This window comes from Oryctolagus cuniculus, chromosome 7 (genome assembly GCF_964237555.1).
Source record: "Oryctolagus cuniculus chromosome 7, mOryCun1.1, whole genome shotgun sequence".
NCBI lineage: Eukaryota > Metazoa > Chordata > Mammalia > Lagomorpha > Leporidae > Oryctolagus > Oryctolagus cuniculus.
Window position 1 is genome coordinate 60,272,890 of NC_091438.1, and position 21,756 is coordinate 60,294,645.

Below are 21,756 nucleotides of genomic sequence, written 5' to 3' on the forward strand. Positions count from 1 at the left end.
ACCCAGCCAACAGAGGCCTGGTTGGAATCCCATCTCCAGCCCTTACAATGTGACCATGGGCACGTTCTGGGCCAGGGTTTTCTCGCCTGTGACATAGGGATGGCACTGGGGCTATAAGGAACAGACGTCACATACAAGGGGACCATAGCAGCAGCTGGCACACTCAAGGACCTGGCATCTGCTGACTCCGGTGTAGAAAAGCCTTCGAGAAACACCTGGCATCATTCCTGGGACCTGTCTGGCACCCAGTGAGTAGCAACTCGTGATTCGCAAGGGACCCTGGACCTCAGGGTGCTCCATCTGGTGAGCAGCGCTTGATGTCACCTATTGTACAAGGGGTCTTCAGGTGCGCTGGCCACTGCGTGACCCAGGTAACATGGACAGAGATCAGGTGGCATCAGGAGATTTCTGTACAAAGACTCGGTTCCCACTGCCAACCTACCACGTGCACAGCCAGGGTTGGGAGGCGGCCTTGCCCCGCCTGGGCCCACAGATGAAGGCCCCCTCCCCACCCTGCCCAGGTCTTCTAGCCCCTGCAGCCTCCGGTACTCTGGTATTCTATGTTCCTTTTCTGCAGGCCAGAGAGGAGACGGGGGAAGTCAGACAAGGAGGAGGCCAAAGCCTCAGCCAGGCAGGTTTGGTGACAGAAGCCCCATGGCGGAATGAGAATGTGAAAGTCCCCCTTCCCCAACAGGAATCTCAAGACACACTCCCCATCGATCCTGGCAAGAAACAGTGGACACTCCAACAGGCCCCTGTGAAAGACCCTGTCCCATGCGAGTCTCAGCAACTAGCCAGCCCACAGGAGTCCACCACTGCCGCTCCCTGCTGCTCCAGCCATGCCGGCCCAGTAGGGCCTGCCCCGGGGCTCAGCAGGTGCCAGGACTGTGCAAGCATGAGGACCCTCAAACAGGGCCTCTCCTTTAGAAGCAAGGCACTCTGGAGGCTGAAGACCTCATATAAAGTGCCCACAGGCCGACCAAAGGCCCAGTGGCTCCGAGAAGGGCCCTCTTTCCAGGAGCAACAAAACGGTAACCCCTGGAGAGACGGGGTCCGGGGCCTGGGATCTCAGCGCGAGTGTGGGCTCCAGGAGACCTCAAGCCAACACCTCCCACCAAGGTTTGGCTTGCTTCTCCCTCAGCCGGAGCCGCTTCAGCTGAGGGAGACCTGGGCCTCCTACCGAAACAACCCTACACCCAGTGGTCCTGCTGGGCAGGGAGGGGGCACCAGCAGCCGTCAGAGCCCTGGGGGTGGGCTGGGGCGGACCCAACTGATGTGGGGATAGCACCAAACCCTGCCTGGGCCCCTCAGATGGCAGCAGCAGGCCCCCCGGCAGGTGACCCAATGCGGCCGGGGCAGCCACTTTCCAGACCTGGGGATGCTGAGGCCATGCTTCTCCAGGCAAGGCAGTGGGGGTTGTTTTTGCTTCCTTTTAATGTAAACAGAGTACACAAACACATGAGAAAGCCCACCATGCCACAGGAGACGACACACAGATTTATACATGGATATCTACAGGCCCTTGCCAACCAGGAGGGAAGATGGAAGCCCCTCCTCCCTCAACCCTTGTCCAAAAGCAAGTGCCGAGGCAGCCGCGGGGTCCTCTGCAACTGCTTCCGGGTGAGACTCAGCAGGAGGCTGGAATGCCATCAGAAACCCCCAGACCACAAGCACGATGCCGACGTCTGGCTGCGGCTCCTGCCCCAATCCTAAGCCCTCCTCCTCAGATGACACACCAAGGATCTGCTGTCTCAGGAGGGCTCGGTGTGACCTTTGAAACTCAGGTGCAGTGAGAGTTCCCAGCCCCCAGCTCTGCCCAGCCTTGGGTGTGAAATGAGCTGCAGCCAATCATGTTCAAAAGAGGATGGCAAGGGGGAGGGAAGGTAGTGAAGGGAGGGTGTTCCACGCAGAGATGCAGCAGGATGCTGGCCATCACTGGGCGAGGCTACCCCAGGTCACCTATAAATAAGCCCAGGGCACCACTGTGAGACAGTGGAGCTGTGCTGCCACCTGGAGGAGGCCGGGGGCACTGCAGCCACACGTGAGGCCACTCCCCCAGGGAACAGGTCATCAGTTTCTCTCAGTCCCCTGCCCAGCAGCCTCACTGCAGCAGCTCTTCCCAGGAAATGGGCTTGGAGAAGACCTCTCTTTCCAGCCAGAGATCATAGTTCATCTGGAAGTCCTCAGGGAGGTCCACTCGCTGGCCCAGGACACTCTGCAGGCAGTTGTCCACTGGCAGGAAGTCGGGGTTGCTGTGGGCCCGGTCGTAGCGCCGGGCGTTGAAGCGTTCGATGTTGGCACGGAGGGCGCACTCCTCTGCCTGGAAGTCCCAGGGCCGGGCATCGAGATCTGGAACAGAACAGGAGGCAGGGTTAGAGCCAGGCCAGGTTCCCTGAGCCCAGGCCAGGACCAGGGACGCGGACTGGCAGCGCAGCATGCCACCAAGCTAGCCTCAGGAAGTGTGACAGGAGCCTCGCACAGGCAGAGGAAGAGGCACACGCCGCAGGCGCCCTGAGGACCCAGCCGGGGAGTGCCAGGGCACGACGCCCTCCACCCAGGGGACGTCCTCCCCGGCTCTCCAGGGTCACAGGCAGCACCCGGAGATGCCCTCGTTTGCTCCTTCTCGCTCAACCCCCCGACAGCTACGCCGTGCCACCGTGGGCCACACAAGCCCCCCGGGCTCTGGGTGTATAGCCAGAGTCAGCCCGGGTGCCACGGCAAGCACATCGCAACAGTGAACGGGGCACGTGGAGGCCAGAAGTGGGCCACGGCATGGCTAAGGTTTGCGCCAGGTACCCCCCAAGTGTGAGGGGGGCAGGGCCGACTCTGGGTAATGAGGTCAGACAGGAAGCTGGGTCGAGTTAGAGAGGAGGCGACGAGGAAGGGGGGGGCCTCATCCACCTTGCTCGAGGCACTGACCCTGATTCTGGTTCTCAGGGGAAGAGGACGCTAGAGGATTTTACTCCGTGAGCTGCCCCACAGGATCTGCCGGTTGAAGAGATCACCAGGGCGCAGCTGGAGGGGAAGAAATGGAAGCGTGGGAGCAGGAGCTGCAAGCCTCCCACAGCCAGAGTGGAGGCAGGTGCAGCGGGGCTGGAGTCAGGCGACAAGTTCCAGAAAAGCAGTGACTTGGACGGAGGCACCGAGGGAAGATCACAGGCGCCATGCCTGGGCAACGGCTCAGAGTCCATCCCAGTGCTATGATGGCAGGAAGCCGAGGGTGGGGAGTGAAAGGTGTTCCCAGCCCGGGCAGCCCCGGGCACGGCCTCACCATTGCCCTAGGCCCAGGAAGCCGAGGGCAGGGGATGAAAGGTGTCCCCCAGCCTGGGCAGCCCCGGGTGCGGCCTCACTGTTGCTGTAGAAGGGGGTGAAAGGTGTCCCCCGGCCCAGGCAGCCCCGGGTGCAGCCTCACCGTTGCCGTAGGCCCAGTCGTCGTTCAGCCGGTGGCGCACCTTCTGGTAGATGGCGGACATGGTCTTCATGTTGCTCTTGCGCCACTGCCGCCCCAGGTACTTGGTCTGCACCTTGAGCAGCTTGAGCACGTAGAGCTGCATCATGGCCTGCTTCACCTTCAGGGCCCGCTTCAGGATGGGCGCCGACTTGAACACCACCAGCATCTGCAAAGGGGCACAGGCGAGGGCCGGCTGAGGACCAAGCCAAGCGCGCCAGCAGCCACGGCGGCCACGCCGGGGGGCCGCTCCCCCGCCTTCTCCAGACTGAGGGGCTTCCTGGCACACGAACTTTGAGTGCTGAAAGCAGGACCGTTCCAGACCACCCAGATGGCGGGGCCTCCTGTTAGGGGTTCCTTTGGAATCTAAAGCAAGCTGTGGATTCTTCCCGCAGCAACGCTGCTCTGCACACGCGTGGGTAACTCCAGGCGGCTCAGGGACCGCCCCACCCCAGAGGAACCCACAGACCAGGGCCAAGGAAGACACCAGAGCCCTCCCAGGAGTGCACAGTGTTCCAGTGTTCCAGCACAGGGCTGAGCCTCTCCGGCTTCTAGTCCAACCCAGCCAGGAAGCGGAACCAGCCCTTCAAGGCCACGGCAGTGGCCGCAGCACGGTCAACTGGGAAGGGTCCCGCTCTGGGGCTCCCCGCTTCTGGGGGGAGAAGGGGAAGGCGGGGCCACGGCCCCTTTCTTTGAGCTCCCAGTTTCAGGCCTGCTGACGGCGCCTGACTCACCATCGTCCTTGAGTGCTTCCATTTGGTCAGCTTGTTCAAGATGCGCAGCAGATTGATACAAGAGAAGAGGTTCCTCCAGCAAAACTGGTTATTGTCCCCTGCTTCCTGCAGGGCAAACCCAGCACCAGTCACAACCCTCCTAGCTGCAGGGTGCCCAGCAAGCCGCGCGATCTCAACAGCCGCATCACCACGCCTCCACCGGGGCCCCTGACCCCAGAGCAGCCCGCGGGCACTCCAGGTCAGAAGCTGGCGGGGCCTGGGCCGGGGCTCCCTAGACTTCTCCAACAGGGAACAGGGACCATGAGAACAGAGGCTATGGCACTAGGAGTCCAGTGTGGGGCGAGGGAGGACACTCTACTGGGCGGGCTCTGGGATCCGAAGACCACGCTCCCTAACTTCTACCTGCAAATCTTCCTGCGAGGCGAGATCCACCTGCTCCCCCACCCCCCGCCCTCCCATGCCCTCACAAAGGTTAAGAAGCCAGCCGCACACACATGACCCCTCTGTAAAGACACCCATGCCGAGTGGGGCAGGCTGTCCGCCTGCTCACCCTCCTGCCGAGGGGACAGCTGGGAAGGGGCCGGCCACTCACCAGGCTCTCTGCCGTCAGCTCCGGAAGCTCGTGCACCACGCAGTGAGGGTAATCCAGGACAGAAATGCTGCAGAGGGCAGGAGAAGCGGGTGCCATCATGAGCAAAGGCCGGGTCTGTGGGGCAGCTGCGGCCGAGCTGCTCCTGGCCGTCCTGCTGCGCTTGTCGGAGAAGCAGGCGCCTGCCTGGTCTGCCCTGCGCCGGTTTCCCAGCCGCAAGGAGAGGAAACAGCTGCTCCGAGAAATCCCACGAGGCCCTCTGCGGCCAGACACCAGCTTATAGTGCCCATGGGGTCGAGATCCTCTGGGAGTGTCCCCATGCCAGGGAGGCTGGAGCTGGGTAGGAGACTGCTTAAGGCACTGATGAGGCCCGGTCCTGGCCGGCTGCTCACCCTGTGGCGTCGCAAGCCGGTGAGCAGCCAGGGCAAGCACGGCTGGCTTGGGGAGGAGGGGCACCAGAGTGCTAAGGGGAGTCCTGGGGCCCAGAATGAGGACCCTCCTGCCCCGGCACAGTCACCTGTCACGAGCCTGTCACGCTGGGCCCTCCACAGCCAGGGACCAAGTCTCCTTCATCTCTGTGCCCTGATGCCTGGCGGAATGCCAGCTCAGAGGTGCCAGCAAAGTGGACGCAGTGGGAGAAAGCAGCTGCCAGCCCTGCAGTCTGGCCCAGCCCACCCCAGTCTCCACGCCTACCTGTTCTTGGCGGTGATGTAGGACATGATGTTTTGATTGAAGAACTTCAGAATCAAAGGGATGCAGTTGGCAAACACCAGGTGCTGGGCCATGTATTCAAACTAAAGCCAACAGAAAAAAAGAAGCATGGCCCTCGGGACTGGGATAAAAGGCTTTGGCTAGAGGAGCACATCCTAAAATATTCACGCAGAACTCAAGCAGGGTCAAAGGCAAGCGCCTGTGCTTGCAGGCTGCCCGAGGCCCCCGCCCTGTGGACACGAAGGAAGGCCCTGCAGGTACCTGGTAGACGTGGTTCAACTTAAAGTGCTTGAGCAGCAGCAGCAGCACAGCAGAAATGGCCTTGACGATGACCTCTTTGTGGCGGTTCACGTCCACCCCAAGCTTCATGCTCTGTAACACCGTGGTGCTGGAAACCGTGGCCTGGATGAGCCGCTGGCAGTGCAGCCCCTCCCACCCAGCTCCCAAGAGAGCCTCTCTGGGCAAAGGCTCCGCGACAACCCCAGCCCATGGTGTCGCGGTCAAGTGCAGGGATCCCCCTGCCCACCTCCATGCAGTCTAGCCCAACACAATGTATTCCTTCCCTCTGACGCCCACAAATACATTCTTGGCCTGTTTCTCTGCTTCTCCTCCCAAAAGGAACTTCAGCTTTTCAAGATCTCCCTTGAGTTTCTGCCATTATTTTAACTTGAGTCCCCCCAAGTATGCTCCATGGAATACTAGTACATTTCAAAGTTTCAGGTTACTGGAAAAAAAAGATTTTGAAGTCAGATCAATTTAGCTAGTATCAAGTTACCCAGCTTCTTAACTCAAGACTTCTCACTAGAAATCTTTCTAAGAGAAAACAGTCTTTGCCTCTGGAGCTTGCCCACGGACCATGATGAGGGCCTGACATCCCAGGACCCTCCCTCGGGTGCCAGCCAATCCCCGCCTCCTCCCTCACCTGGCTACCGCTGCCAGGCTCCAGAGCTGCAGCCAGCCAGGGGCTGGGCTCCAGGCCAGGGGCCGCTGGCAGCAGAGGAGGCCAAGGCCTCGTCCTTCTCAAAGCAGAACACAATCTCACTTTGCACTGGCATGTCGAAGAGATGCGCTCAGGGCCCAGGGAGGAAGAAGCCCTCGGGATTCCACAGCCACCCTGAGACACTGGCCAGCGTTCTGCCGGCCACCTCACCAGCTCAGGCTCAGCTGTTGCAGGCAAACTGTCCAGAAGCTGACCCTGTATGCGGCTTTATGGGGCGGGTGTGGCACGTGTCTAATGCCCCCCACTCACTTCACAGAGGAGAGACCATTCCCCCCATCTTAGGGGGTCACCCTGAGGCAGAGTGTACACTAGGATCCATGCCCGGCAGACCAAGCCATGTCCACAGCCAGGGCGACAGCTTGGTTCCTGAGCAGGGACTCCTAACAAAAGGGGGCCACTTGCCCTTCCCCCACCTCCCCCCACCCTGCTCGAGTCCCGGAGCAGCACTCACGGCATCTCCTCGGGGAGCACGTCCGCCAGGATATTGATTGAGTCGGTTTTGGCTTTTGAGGTGGGGGCTGCAGCCAGCAGGATCTTCAGGAGGGCAATCTGGGAAGCGCAGACGGCTCAGCGCCCGCACCACAGGCCACCCGAGCGCTGGTCCTCCTGCGGGCTGTACTCGAGGCCAGTCCCGTGGGGAAGGGGATCCTGCTGCAGGCACCCAGAGGGCCCCCAGATGCAGCACTCACCATGTACTGAGGCAGGCTGGGGAGCAGGCCTTGGTAGAGAGTTTCTGCAGGGACCTGTTCGACTTCCTCTTCTCCCTTGAACACAGTGGGTACAAAGACAAAACCCCAGTCCACACTGCACTCTCCTGGGCCAGCTTCCTCACTGGCTGGAGAAGAAGATGTAGGTGTCAATGTAAAGAACTGAAGACAATGATGGCAACCCCACCTCCACCCCCTCCCCTGAACCGTGCCAGGCCCTCTACTTGGAATAACTCGGTTCCTCCTTACTGCAACTCTTTGAAGGCACCATGTCACTGCTGCTATTCTCATTTCATAAGTGAGAAAACAAAACAGAGATCCAATAAGTTGCCCCCCACTAAGTAGTGGAGCTGGGACTCAGGGTCTGTGCTCTTGACCCCTGCGCTGGCTGTGCCACCTTAGTCTGGGCCCAGCAGAGGGCCTGGGGACAGCTGGGGACGGCTGTGGGCTGACAAAGGCCCCCACTCACCCCTGAGAGAGGAGAACGAAGGTACTCCTCTTCCATCTGCGCCTGGACCTCGGCGATGGACGTGTACTTATGCTGGAGAGAGACGGCAAAGGAGGCGCTGGGGAAGACAGCCCTCGTGCCCTCACCAAGCCCCAACATTTTTCCTTCAAACACAGTCTTCCAGGAGAGGCCAAGTCACCACAAAGACCTCTAAACCCCAAGCATCCTTCTCAGCAGGCACTCCCTACCGCTAATAGCCAGGCTAAGAAGCCCACGGCAGAGAGCAGAAGGCAAACTAAAGGAGGGCCAGGGGCTCTCCCATAGCTTCAGTGATGACAAACGCTACTGAAACCAAAACCAAGGCGTCCAGATTCGAAAACACATCTGGGAACCATGTAAGTGGTTGCACTCCAGGTGTGGCAGGGGAGACACGAGTCCCGGGCAAAGGGCCACGACCTGCAAACCACTCCAGGTCTCTCGACCTGGACTGGAGAGGAGGGGAGGAGGAACAGCAGAGGCTTAGCCCAACCCCTTTCTCCAGAATCCATTTGCTGACAGCCTGTGCTCTTTTCTCCCTCAGCCTCATTCTCCCACGACTCTCTGATCAGTGAACAGGGCCCGGCCGCCCACTCCTCCATATCCACTGCCCGCCGACCTGGACAAGGAACAAGCAGGGCTACGCGCTGGGTCCTCACAACTCCAGCTGCCAGCCGTTAACCTGATCCGTCAGCCCCAACAGAAGCCCAGCTATTCTGCAGTGCACCCTGCCCACAGCCCAGGCTCTAAGATGGGTAACAGTTCTCAAGGGCTACTCCCTACGGGTCAGGCGCACTTTACTCACCCGGACCAGATCTGGCCAAAAGCTCACCCACAGCCGCTTACCTGTTTCAGAGTCTTGATGCTTTCGTGGATCGGCCTGGGCAGCCCCACCACTGTGTTCGTGTCACTGGAGAAGAAAGAAGGCCCCGTCTGAGCCTCGGCATCAAGGCACACAGAAGGGCAGTGAGCGCCACAGGACGCGGGTCACACCCACCTGCCCAGGGTGTAGCCTATGAACTTGCTGCGGCTGGACTCAAGGAACATCTCAATGTCCTTCTCTCTGCCAAAGGAAGAGGGCGAGGTTTTTGGTGTCACAGACAAGAGAAACACAGAACATCCAGCAACTGTGAAACCAGGGAAGCCTCCCGTAATTGTTCTTGCTTTTGGTAAAAGGAAAAAAACTATAACCTTCAGGCTATTTTCATGTTTCTTATAATTTTGTTGGATTAATAGTTTGAATATATATTTTCTGGGGCCAGCGCTGTGGCATAGTGGATAAAGCCGCTGCCTGCAGTGCCGGCATCCCATATGGGCACTGGTTCAAGTCCTGGCTGTTCTACTTATGATCCAGCTCTCTGCTATGGCCTGGGAAAGTTGTGGAAATTGGCCCAAGTCCTTGGGCCCCTGCACCCACGTGGGGGACCTGGAATAAGCTCCTGGCTCCTGGCTTTGGATTGGCACAGCTCTGGCCAATGCAGCCAACTGGGGAGTGAACGAGCAGATGGAAGACCTCTCTCTCTCTGCGTCTCCTCTCTCTGTGTAACCCTTTCAAATAAATAAATAAATCTTAAAAAAAAAAAAAGAAAGAAAATATGTTTTCTGTGACTGAAGTAACAAGTTTGTCAACAGACTTTCTTAAATATTTACTGTTTTTAAAAAAGATTTATATTTCTTTGAAATGTAGAGCTACAGAGAGGGAGGGACAGAAGGAGAGATCCTCCATTCACTGGTCTACTACCCAAATGGCTGTGATGGCCAGGGTGGGCCATGCCGAAGTCAGGAGCTAGGAACTCCATCCAAGTCTCCCTCGTGGGTGGCAGCACTCAGGCCATCTCCAGCTGCTTCCATAGGTGCATCAGCAGGGAGCTGGATTGGAAGTGGAGCATCCCAGACTCAAACCGGCGCCCCTAGGAGATGCCAGCACCCCAGACCGCAGCCCAACCCACTGTACCACAGTGCCAACCCTGAGTATTTAACATTTTTCGATAATCAGTGCTACACGCTCCTGATCTTGCACAGGTGTCACGTTTTCCGGTTTTAAGCCATCGGCACACCTGGCAGAAGCTTCTGGATGGCCTCTTTTGCACTCCCTTCACAGGTACTCAGAGCAGAGGCTCTGCCTGGGCCAGGACAGGGGCTCACCTCCCTCCCCTCGCGTGTTCACCTACTTCTCAAGCTACTGCCCACCACCCAGATTCCAGTTTTCTATCTCTAGGTCCTTCCTAGCCATCCATTTTCCCACAGCTACCCTACCTACCTTAGCTATGATCCCTAGGAAAGTCTTCCTTATCCTTCCACTTTTCCATTAAGAGGGCTGGGTGGGGACGGGTTCACGGTAACACCCTGCTTTGCGTTTCCTAACCCCCTTCACTAGTGTGTCGAACCAAGAGCTGACTCAAACTACTGACTCGGGGCCGCACAAGGGCCAGCAAGGCCAGCACAGCTTGGGGTTGCGCACAGGGGCCAGGTGTGAGGGTGTACGGGCTCTGGCTTTAGGACCAGGAGCACTGTGGAGCTCTGACACTCACCTGACCTTGGGGGCCCACGGGAGCCCCTTTGGGCAGGTAAGCCTGTCGGTCTGGGGGTGCTGCAGTGGGGGAGGCATCACCTCATCCCGCTCCAGGGGAAAGGTCTCCCCTTCCAGACTGTTGTCGTCGTCATTTTCCTCCTCGTCTTCCCGGGAGTCGTCGGCCTTGTAGGGGTCCCGCTCGTTGAAGGCATCCAGGTTGTCCTGCTTTATCAGAGCCTACGAACAGAGGCAGACCTGACAGGGGCTGCCCACTGAGCCAGCGTTGGCAGGTGTGGCTGAGAGGGCAGGAGACTGGAAGGCGTTGGGGAGAGAGCAAGAGCGGTGGAAAGGCTGGGACCAAATGGCGATTTCTCGTCTAACGCCTCAACAGTGCTGCAGCCGAGCGCACCCTGTGCAGGGCCAGGGGCCACGGTCAGAGTGCCCCTGCTGAACTGGCATCCTCCACCTGCCCATTGAGGACGCCGGCAGCCCTGCCTCTGTGTGCACCTGCACAGCCCTCTGCCGCCCTCACCTTGTGCTCCCGGCGGCCCCTTTTCTGCTGCTGCTCGATGAGGTCGGAGGCAGACGCTGGCGGCGAGGCGGCCCTCATGTTGCGGATCACCTTGATGCTGTCCTCGGGCAGCGGGGGGAGGCCCAGGAGGGCGCGCTTCTCAGCCTTCATGCTCTGCAGCTCCTCAAAGCCGCCCAGTGTGCACTGCACCAGACAGGGGCGTGCAGCTGGCGTCAGCAGAACCACCGCTGCCCTGGGCACTGCGCCAGGCTCAAAGGCACCCAGTGGAAGGCACTCGGCCTAGTGGTGGGGACGCCGCTTGGGACACATCCCTGCCTCACTGCAGTGCCTGCTTTGAGTCCTAGCTCTGCTCCTAATCCCAGCTCCCTGCTACTGCACACCCTGGGAGGCAGCAGTAACTGAATTAAGTACTTGGGTCCTTGCCACCTATGTGGGAGACTCAGACTGAGTTCCTGGCTCCCAGTTTCTGCCAGGCCCAGCCCTGTGGGGAGTGAACTACCAGACGGGCGCTCTCTGTCTGCCTCTCTGGTAAATAAGCCACCGCAACAGCACTACAACCCACACAACCTCTACACACGGAACCACTGCCAGCCCCGAGGGGATTCAGTGTCCCTAGTCAGCAAGAGGGGAGAGAGAGGAGAGTAAAATGCAGGCTCGCGATACCCCCTCCAAAAACAAAGGGCAGGCTGCGAGGCTCACTCCTCTCGATACTTGTATACGCCAGTGTGTCAGTCAACTGGAAACACGGTGTTGGTTACTCAAATTAAGACTCAACTACGGGCCAGTGTTGTGGCACAGTGGGTTACGCCACTGCCTGTAATGCCAGCAGCCCACACAGGCACCAGTTCAGGTCCTGGGCGCTCCACTTCTGCACCTGGGAAAGCAGAGGAGGACGGCCCACGTGCTTGGGCCCCTGCACCCATGCAGGAGACCTGGATGGAGTTTCTCACTTTGGCCTGGCCCAGCCTCAGCTATTGCGGTTATCTGGGGAGTGGAGTAGCAACAGGAAGATCTCTCTCTCTCTGTCTCTCCCTCTCTCTTTGTAACTCTGTGTTTCAAGTAAATAAACCTTTAAATAATAATAAAAGAAAGCTTCACATCAAAACACCTCCCGATGAGGAGACGCCTCGCATGGCACATATGGCTGCTGAGTTCCACCATCTGAGCCATTCGGTTCCGCTCTGCCTTTAGTAAGGCCTCGAGGGGAACCCACAGGACACGTGGCCAAGAGAAACATGAGATGACTGAGGAGGACCCCATCTTACTGAGCCCTGGCCCCAGTCGGCCTGCTCAGAGGGCAGGGGAGCCGCAGTGACAGCCGCAGCCCCAACTCCAGCTCCCCTTTTTCCCCAGGTTGTCCCCCACGGAGGCTGCACTACGACTGAGACAACAGCTTCTCCGGGGGTTGGGAGCAATAATCTAACCTGACACAAAGACCAAGTCCTCCTGGGCTGCAGGGGCCCAATGCAGCGACTGCTCTGACGTCTCCTTTCAGGCGCTTGCGCAATACTTTTTAACTATAGAGATTATACATTCACATTCAAGCTTCAAAAGGCTACACAGGGGCAGTCCCCCACCCCCGTCCAACCCCTTACTGCCTGAGTTCCTTGCAACCAGGTGCTCACCAATACGGTCTTCCAGAGCAGCAAAAGAACTTTCTTCATCGGGAAATGAGGGGCGTGGCCACTGCAAAATTTGGTCACCATCCCAAACAGCATGATGGCAAATGGCTCATTGTTGTACAGTGGGGAGCCTAGGGGTGACAAAAAGGGATCAGGACGACCGCAGCAGCTCCAAACCTTCCCAAAGCTTCCCAGACTCAGCTCCAGACCGGGCCCGAAGGAGACCCCGAGGGTCCTACCCAGCTCGGCTCTGAAGGTCTGTCGCACGGCCCTCCACTCAGCCTTGTCGCCCTCGCACTCCTGGTGCACGGTCTCCACGATCAGGTACATGATGTTGAGCAGGACCCTGGGGACGAGAGCCAGTTCATAAAGGAGTAGGCTGGGGAATCTAGGGAGCAGCCCTGGCTTCCTTCATCCCAGCTCACGTGGGATAATACAGGGAACACCGAGAACAGAAAGGGGAGAGCTGAGAGGCCCCCGGAGCAAAGGCAGGCTTCACTCTCCCCTCCCGGTGTTTCCGTCACCGTTTCCCGCTGTGCTGGCTGGGGGACCAGAGCTTACTCTGTTTTCTCTCTCCAGCGCCTAACAATGTGCTCACTCAAAGCAGGTGCCTATTCAAAGGCTGCTCAACGAGTGACTTTGAACAAGAATGGCCAAAAGCACTGACTGCCACAGGCTTCCCGGCAAGAGAAAACAAACCCAGAAACGGGAGTGAGCTCTGAGGGTCAACACAGGACAGTCCCGGGGAGAGCAAGGACAGCGTTTACCGTGACAGGGCGGGAAGCGCGAAGAGAACTCTAACTACATCAGGGACACCACAAGCGCCCCGCCCGGACAACCTCCACATTCACAGAGCCAGGCTCCAACCCTCAAGGACGGCAACGCGATCTGCTGTCCGGCAGCCGCTACCAGTCCCTTGCATCCATGACCCATTACGAAGCTGGCAGGCTCAGTCAGGTAGATGGGGCTCCAGCTGGGCCGGCCGCAAAGTGGGGGGCCAAGGCGCAACATGCAACACGCAAATACAAAACACCCACCAGCAAGTCCTCCGCAGCAGGCCCACACTTCTCTGAGGCTCCAAGAAGCGCCTCGACCCTGGCTTTCCTTTGGGAGTCTCAACCCAGAGCCCCACCGAGGTAGGGTCCTCAGCAAGGCCCACTCATCAATCACACTGAGCCCATCCGACCTGAGACACCTGCAGGTCTGCATGTGCAGAAGGGACGCATACTCAACGAGGAAACCAAAGGCACCGCCCAGAGCCGGCCCTGCCAGGAGAGCCCAGGCCCGCCCTTGCTCACCTCAGGTCTGTGCTGTCCGCCAGGGAGATGGCGGGCTTCCTCACGGCACTGCTGCACGCGGCGCTGTTGCTGCAAAGGAGACTCGAGAGTCAGCACTTGGCCCAGCCAGGCGGAGTGATGCCCTCAACAAGTCCCACCCAGTGGGGGACCACAGGGCTGTGACATGTGCTAAGGCGGCACAAGAGGCCACGCGGCACAGTGGGGCCGGTGCTGTGGCATAGCAGGTTAAGCCACCGCCTTCACTGCCGGTATCCCACATGGGCGCCGGTTCATGTCCGGGCTGCTTTGGTTCTGATCCAGCCCCCTGATAATGCGCCTGGGAAAGCAGTGGAAAATGGCCCAGGTGTTCAGGCCCCTCCCCCCATGTGGGACACCTGAGGAAGTTTCTGGCTCCTGGCTTTGGCCTGGCCCAGCCCTGGCCATTGCAGCCATCTGGGGTGTGACCTAGTGGATAGATCTTTGTCTCTCCCTCTCTTTCTCTGTAACTTTGCCTTTCAAATAAATAAATACATCTTAAAACAAACAAACAAACAAAAAGCCCACCAGCTCAGGCCTGGACCAGACTGCAAGGTTTGAATCCTGGCTCCAGCACTTACGAGCTATGCAACCTTGGGCAAGGTACTGAACTGCCCTGTGCCTCAGTTTCCTCTAAATTGGGAGTGACACAGGACCCAGGACCCATGTCATTAGCATGAATTAGATCTACAGTCTCCTTCAAACAATGCCTGGGACACAGAGGCACTCGGCGAGTGTGCTTAGCGCTTATCCCTGATGACGCTATCCTCACACGAGCACAGCCAACCTGTCTATCAAACAAGGCGCCGGCGGTGACACCTGCCAGACAAGGCTGAGGTTGAGCCCACCACATGTCACACTGGGTTCTGGCCTCCTGCTGAGGGCAAAACTGCAGAGCAAACAAAATGGAGTCAGCAGGAGCAAAAGAGGGCTCAAATGCAGAGCTTCTTTTGAGGGGCACCAGAGGCCTGGCACGGGCACTGCCTGACTTGAAGGCGCTGCTGGCTTTAGGGAGCTGCAGGCATTAGGGTTGGTCCCTAATGGTGGCAGCTTCCAATTATGAAACCCCAGAGGTGAGAACAGAGCCTGGGGGGAAACCCTCAGCCCAAGTGGCCCGTTTAACCCCTTCAAAGCCAGTGTGTTCTACAGACGGTCCTCCGTCCAGCCCTGCCCTCGCCTCCCTACTCAAGCCCCGCAGAAGTGCTCACTCTATTTCCATGTTCAGAAGCTCCACCAAGGCGTTGAACGTGCCCACCTCCAGCAGCAGAAAGATGTTGTAGCGCATCCAGAACTGCACCTCTGCCTCCGAGCTGCACTCGCCAAAGGTGCCTGCCAACACACGGCAATGCTCGCCAAGCCCACCCCCACGTCTGACTGGGCGACGTCACTGGCAGAGGCGCCAGGGGACCCAGGCGAGGCCCACCCAGTACCTTGGGCAACGTAGAGAATTGCTCGAGCCACCTTGAGTCTCTTCTCCCTGGCAGTGACTTCCAAGCCATCCAAGAGCCTCATGGCATGGGTTCGGTGCTGGTTGGTGTCCAGCTCGGTCCACTTTTTGTCTGTCACTGCAGGGCAAGACACCAGTGATACCTGAGCCTAGAAAAATGCTCACAATGGAAGAGACCCGCTGTTGATCCACCAAATTCAGGATTGCCATAGGGGTGGAAAGACCGGTGACTCTGTGGAAGGGGCAAGGTCCGACTGCTGCTCTATGAATCGGAACTTCCTGACCCAAACACTACAGTCACACAGATTCTTCCCCAGTGCTCACATTCTGAAAAGCCGCCAGCAAAGGCCCACAAGGCGACTCTACGTGCTGCACCCGGCCTGGAACAAGTCGGTCCAACAGGTTTCTCGGGCCATTCCAGGATGACTTAGGTCATCCAGATGACTAAGAGAAACTGGAGCTCTTGCAACGCCGGTGATGAGCCAAGAAATCAGGAAACCACCTCACCATGAGTCCTGAAGTCTTCCTCGAAGCATTTTCTGTTCATCAGGAATTCCGGTCCTTCCGTGTAGCTGTAAAGCTCTGTCAAGAACAGAGTCTCGTCACAGCAGCTCCACACCTGCTTCCCCAGGGGACTCCCAAGTAGCCAGCAAGGTCAGGTGTGTGCTTCCGGGACCAACTCTGCCCCTGCACCCGTCGACTCCTGGCCTATGCTAATCACTCGGGGTGGGGGTGTCTTAGGGCGCTCGGGTATGTAATGCAGAGAATGCTGACTCCCCCTGCAGCTGAAATCCAGGACACCGGAGAAGCATAAATACAGGCACTTCCATCTGATACGCACCGATCCACCATGCCACGCCACGCCACGCCATGCCATGCCAGAGGTGAGCGCCACCTTGAAACTGTCTCCCCAGTGCTACCTGCCAACTGACCCGGGAGTATGGAGGCTGGAGAAGCAGCTCACATTGGACTTAGGTCACACAGGAGTGGCTGTGGCAATGGCAGATCTGCACACATGCAGGCGTGTTTGCTGGTATCTCCCATGACACACTACTGTATGGGAGGCGACTGCTGGGGGACAGTGTATGGCCAAGGAACATTACCATGTCACCCTGGGACTAGGCCCTAGCCAACTGAGCTGAATACAGAGATGTTTCAGAAAAGTAAAGAACAGGGCTGGCGTTGAGGCCTAGCAGGTTAAGCCATTGCCTACAACGCTGGCATCCCATACGAGTGACAGTTTGTGTCTCAGCTGCTCCATTTCTGATCCAGCTCCCTGCTAATGTGCCTGGGAGAGCAGCAGAGGATGGCCCAAGTGCTTGGGCCCCGGCACTCACGTGGGAGACCTGGATGAAGTTCCAGGCTCTTGGCTTTGGCCTGGCCTAGCCCTTGCCATTGTGGCCATTTGGGGAGTGAACCAGCAGATCAAAGACCTCTCTTTTTCTGTCTTTCCCTCTCTCTCTGTAATTTTGCCTTTCAAATAAATTAATACATCTAAAAAAAGGAAGGAAGAGAGAAAAAACAAATGAAAGAGAGAAAGAGAACAAACAAAAGAACGATCGAACCCAGTTTCAAGGTACACAAAACTTAAACAAAATAACATACTATTCACATATATGTATGCATACATATGTGTGTGTGTGTATCACTGATACAACTAAGGAAAAAATGATTCCAAAATGATACACATTGTAAATCTCCGTAAAGACCAATATGGAGAAAACTGCCCCCAGATGACAAAAGGACTGTGCTTTACCCGACAGCTCTGCGGCCCACTTGTCTGTGTCAGCATATTCAAACTCAAGGTCTGGTGACTCGGAGTAGCCCTGTTGACAAAAGGAGACAGCGTTACGCGTACTTTACAAAGCAGGAAACAGAAATGCACCCAGAGCCACCACTGTTCCCAGGAAACCACTGCCTCCCCTTTGCTTGCTGTTCGATCACCATATTTCGTCTCCTGGGCTAGCCCCGCGCTCCTCCCCACCAAGCCGTCTCAGAGCACCTTATCCTGTCCCTCCAGAGCGCCTGTAACTACTGCATGTGGGGTCCAGTTTCCACCTCGCCACGAGACTGCAAGGCCCTTGAAAGCAGGAAGTCAGTCCACGTTGATCAGCAGCGATTTCACAATGCCCAGCACAGTCCTCCACTGCTTTATATTCAAATCCCTCTCAAATGAACGAACACAAAGCTTCCAAGTACGTTGTGCCCTGAAGCCACTATTCCACAAAGTGCTAGGATTCCAGAATCTAGGCAGCTAGTGGGCTATCAACCCAGCATTCAAACTCTTAGTCTCTCGCCCTTGTCTCAAACTGCAGTGAGAACTGACAGAGAAGGCAGCAAACAGATGGGCCCGCCTCCCACACACAGGAGAATGCGACAGACCCTTTTCACTGCTGGGCACAGGTGATTACCCAGAACACACCGTCCTGTAGGCCTCGCGATAGCAGAGTGGTGAAGAGAGCGGTTCCCACCCTCAGTCTTAGGTAACATCTACAACAAGAGCTCTGCCCCTTATTCCGAGACAACACACGACCCCTCTCCCAAGTCACTGAGCTTCGCACTTTCCTTTTTAGAAGATTTACTTTACTTAGTCATTTGAAAGTCAGAGTTACAGAGAGAGAGAGAGAGACAGAGAACGAGAACTTTCACCCACTGCTTCACTCCCCAAATGACCACAACAGGCAGGGCTGGGCCAGGCGAAAGTCAGGCACTTCATCTGGGTCTCCCACACGGGTGCAGGACCCCAAACGCTTGGGCCATCTTCCGCTGCTTTCCCAGGCCATAGCAGAGAGCTGGGTCAGAAGTGGAGCAGCTGGGACTTGAACCAGTGCCCATATGGGATGTGGGCCTCGCAGGCGATGGCTTAACCCACCACGCCACAGTGCCAGCCCCAGTTTCTTCCTTTTTGGAATGGGGATGAGGAAAGTCTACCCTGCAGGTTTTTAAGAACCGATCAGGATTATGTAGCACAGAGCGCTCTCGGCAGAGATCAGCCTCCCTATCTCCCAGGCATAGATCCAGCTCCCAGCTACTGCCTTCCGCCTGACTCAGCCTCTGCACCTTAAGGAGACACCTGCAGACAGTCTCCTGGCCTCCCGTGGGTTCAGTCTCGGTGGAAATGAAAAGGTAGTAAGAGACGTGAAAATGCACCCAACGGTATTCAACTGGTCATGGCTACTCAGGAAAATGTAAAGCCATTTTCAAAAATAACCCCTCTCAGGATGAAGGTGGGCTTACGCCCCTCACTCTCACAACCTCCCCGTGCTTGAAAAAGTACTGAGTCGTCCTCCTGGATGTCCCACCACCCACGGGTCCCACAAACGTCGGTTTCCTTTGCTTTTCCAAAGAATTCACTTCCAGCTCCAACTCTGAGCTTGCCAGTGTTTTACACCAGAGGTCTGGGGTTGCAACAAAAGCACAGAAGACGGAGAGGAGCTGATCCTGCACGTCCAAAGCCAGTATCCCGGCTCTGCGGCGGGGAAGAGTGGGGACACTGCGCCTGGACAGCGATGGCTCCCTCTCACTCATCAGCGCCAGTCGGCGGAGCGGCCCGGGATTGCGTCAGGTGAAGGAGACTGCATAGTAAGAGCTCTGGCACGCGCTGATTACGATGCCCTACAACGCTGCGACGTGCGTCTTCATTCATGAATCTGCGCAGGGAAGCGGTAGGAGCAACGCCTTCTCTCGGGGCGAGGTGAGCAGTCAGCTGCTCCCCAGCCGGCGCCCCTGGAACTCGAGCGAAGCCTGGGTCCCCGGCACGAGTGCGTCTAATCCTTTAAGGGCCCCCAGCATCGGGCGCTCTGGGCACACCAAGCACTGCCAACCCATGGCCGGAGCCTGCACCAGAGGCAACGCCCCCTGCTCTCGAAAGCTCCGGCCTCGCTGTACTATGAGTGGTCATTAGCTCCATCCGCCTTCCAGGCGCCTTGTGTCTAAACCCTCGCCAGCCGCCTCCCTGCCCGCCCGCGCCGTCCGGTCGGCGCCCTCCACCGAGAGGATAAGAGACTGGGGGCGCCCGCTTTTCATCGGCGGCCGCGGCGGGGGCGGCTTGTCCGCGGGAGCCAGCGGGTGGATGCCGGCTCCGGGAGCCTGTCTCGGGCGGCGCTGCCAGCCTCACGCCCCCGGCCCGGGGAACTGCCACACCAGCCTCGCTGCCTGCTCCTTCGGCTGTAAAGTGACAGCTCCCCGGTCCCGCCCCGCCGAACCCCCCGGGAAGCCCAGCTCGGCCGCGAGCGCGAGCCCGGGCCCCCAGCCGCCGCCCGCCGGGTCCTAGCCTCGCCCCCAGAAGCTCCTGACCTCCGAGTCTTTGCGCTGGTTGCGGTTGAACTCGCGGGTTTTGCCTCCGGGCAAGAGGCCTCCGCCCGCTCGCGGTGCTCCAGGGGGAGGCTGCGCAGCCGCGGGCGGTGGAGGTGGCGGCGGCTGAGGCTGTTTGTTATTCACAATCAGAGGGCCTGGACCACCGGCTGCCGGCTCCATCTTGGCTGTTCCACACCCCCGGCTCAATTCACGAACAGTCCCCGGGATGCAAATCTCGCGTGACTTCCTCCAGGAACGCTCTCTCTGTTCGCCATATTGAGTGTGGCGGCAAGTGCGGGAAGCCATCTTGGCTGCCCGACATCTCGCGATATTTCTCCTGGCTGAAATACTGGTTTTCTTGGTCTTTTCAGTTTCTGCTCTTTCTCTCCAGTTCTACTCAGATGTCGTTCTGTGTGTGAGGCCTGCTCTATCTCGTTCAGTCTGTTTAGCGGCCCCCCTCTTTCCTCTAAAATCGATTTACACTTAGCAATGTCATAGCAGTGTTCAAAACTTAGGGATACCGTAGGGAACAAGATGGATAAGACCTTTTCATGGAGTTTGCACTCATTTGGGGTAGCCATGCACGACTAAATCAATCACAGTGTGGCACGTGCACTCATTGTCTGCTATGCTTAAGCAGTGAGATAGCACAGAGAAAACTCCCAGTCCATAAATGCCTAGTGGGCCAAACAATGAACAAAAAAGGGTGATATTAGAGAAATAAGGCTGTGAGGTATTCGAGGAAAAGGTATTCATGACACTTGTTAAAGATATCAGGGCAGAGCCGGCGCCGTGGCTCAATAGGCTAATCCTCCACCTTGCGGCGCCGGCACACCGGGTTCTAGTCCCGGTCAGGGCACCGGATTCTGTCCCGGTTGCCCCTCTTCCAGGCCAGCTCTCTGCTATGGCCAGGTAGTGCAGTGGAGGATGGCCCAGGTGCTTGGGCCCTGCACCCCATGGGAGACCAGGAAAAGCACCTGGCTCCTGGCTCCTGCCATCGGATCAGCGTGGTGCGCCGGCCGCAGTGCGCCGGCCGCGGCAGCCAGTGGAGGGTGAACCAACGGCAAAGGAAGACCTTTCTCTCTGTCTCTCTCTCTCACTGTCCACTCTGCCTGTCAAAAAAAAAAACAAAAAAACATTTAAAGATATCAGGGCAGAATTTGTTCAACAGGGCACAAGTATAGGGGCCACTGCAACTTTGGCTTGCCTTAAGGGAGAGATTGAACCTAACTTTGCCTCCAAAAAGGACAAGTGAGGATCCGTGGACCAAAAACTACTAGGAGGAAGCATCAAGGGTAAGGTTTCTGACTAAGCTGACTTGACAGGATTACTGCTGGGGGCAGCCAGAGTACTGAGACATCAAGAGTGGTCCCACATCAAGGGTGAGTTTTTTGTTAAACTGACTTTGCAGGATTCTTGCTCAAACTGGATTCAACAAGGACAGAGAAGGGAGCCCCAGTTCAGGCCTGGTCAGGCAGAAGACTCAGGAGCCTTAACAAAGTTTGATCCAAGGAGAGAAAAACAAGAGTAAGTATAAGGGATTATGAGGTGGCAAGTGGGGGCTGGCTAATGGGTTAAGCCACACCTGTGATGCCAGCATCTCATATGGGCATTGGCTCAAGTCCCAGCTGCTCCACTTCCAATCCAGCTCCCTGATAACACGCCTGGAAAAGTGGCAGGAGATTCTATGTATGGTTAGTCCAGTACAAGGGAGACCCAGATGAAGCTACTGGCTTTGGCCTGGCAGAGGCCCTGCAGTTTTGGACATTTGAGGGGTAACCAGCAAATGGAAGATTATCTATCTATTTCTTTATCCCTTTCTCTTTGTAACTCTGCCTTTCAAATAAATAAATCTAAAAAAAAGTGGCAGTGTGTGTGACCGTACTAGGTAGATTGCCTAGTTAGGCAGCCATAAAGATAGCATTTTGGATAAGTTCTGCAAGAAATGAAAGATCCAGGGAGGGAACATGGGCAGAGGGACCAGCTAAGTGCAGAAGCCCTGAGGTCAGTGTGGCTGGAACTGAGCAGAGGAAGAGCAGGAGTCAATGAGAGCTAGATGATGCAGGGGCCAGGAAAAAGCAGAGCCTTGGCACTTAACTTGGATCTTGTTCTAAGTGACATGGAAAACCATCAGTGTGTTAATCAGGTAGATGTCGTGGTCTGATGTTTAAAGATCAACCTGGCTGCTTTTGGAGAAGGGATTGGTGAGTTGTAAGAGTGGATGAGGGTAGACAAGTCAGGAGATGAGGGAGATGGCCATGAGGGTGCTTGTACCAGGATGGGGCATTGGGTTGGTATAATATTTCTATATTGTGTAGGTAGAGGTGGCAGGATTGGCAGATAGGCTGGAATCTTATCAAC

At 57.3% G+C, this 21,756-nt stretch overlaps 1 protein-coding gene across 1 annotated transcript; it reads right to left on the reverse strand.

The window, feature by feature from the left end:
• Positions 1-1,416: 1,416 nt before the first annotated feature.
• STRIP1 (striatin interacting protein 1) lies at positions 1,417-19,616 on the reverse strand. The gene is made up of 21 exons (XM_002715791.4): positions 19,396-19,616; positions 16,856-16,925; positions 15,607-15,681; positions 15,083-15,217; positions 14,861-14,981; positions 13,638-13,706; positions 12,579-12,685; positions 12,343-12,470; positions 10,718-10,900; positions 10,205-10,422; positions 8,671-8,736; positions 8,520-8,583; positions 7,659-7,730; positions 7,172-7,246; positions 6,934-7,031; positions 5,744-5,870; positions 5,465-5,565; positions 4,775-4,841; positions 4,183-4,287; positions 3,413-3,617; positions 1,417-2,349 (listed from the first exon to the last, which is right to left on the reverse strand). The coding sequence occupies exons 1-21, from the start codon at positions 19,573-19,575 to the stop codon at positions 2,102-2,104; spliced, it is 2,514 nt and encodes an 837-aa protein (XP_002715837.3). The 5' UTR covers positions 19,576-19,616; the 3' UTR covers positions 1,417-2,101.
• Between the last annotated feature and the right edge of the window lie 2,140 nt (positions 19,617-21,756).

Excerpts from the sequence above, each read along its gene's own strand:
- STRIP1 (XM_002715791.4), bottom strand. The coding sequence starts at position 19,575 with ATGGAGCCGGCAGCCGGTGGTCCAGGCCCTCTGATTGTGAATAACAAA. Across the intron at positions 15,218-15,606 it reads GGAAGACTTCAGGACTCATG|TGACAGACAAAAAGTGGACC; the intron begins GTGAGGTGGTTT and ends CTTGCCCTGCAG. Across the intron at positions 12,686-13,637 it reads GCGGACAGCACAGACCTGAG|GGTCCTGCTCAACATCATGT; the intron begins GTGAGCAAGGGC and ends TCTCGTCCCCAG.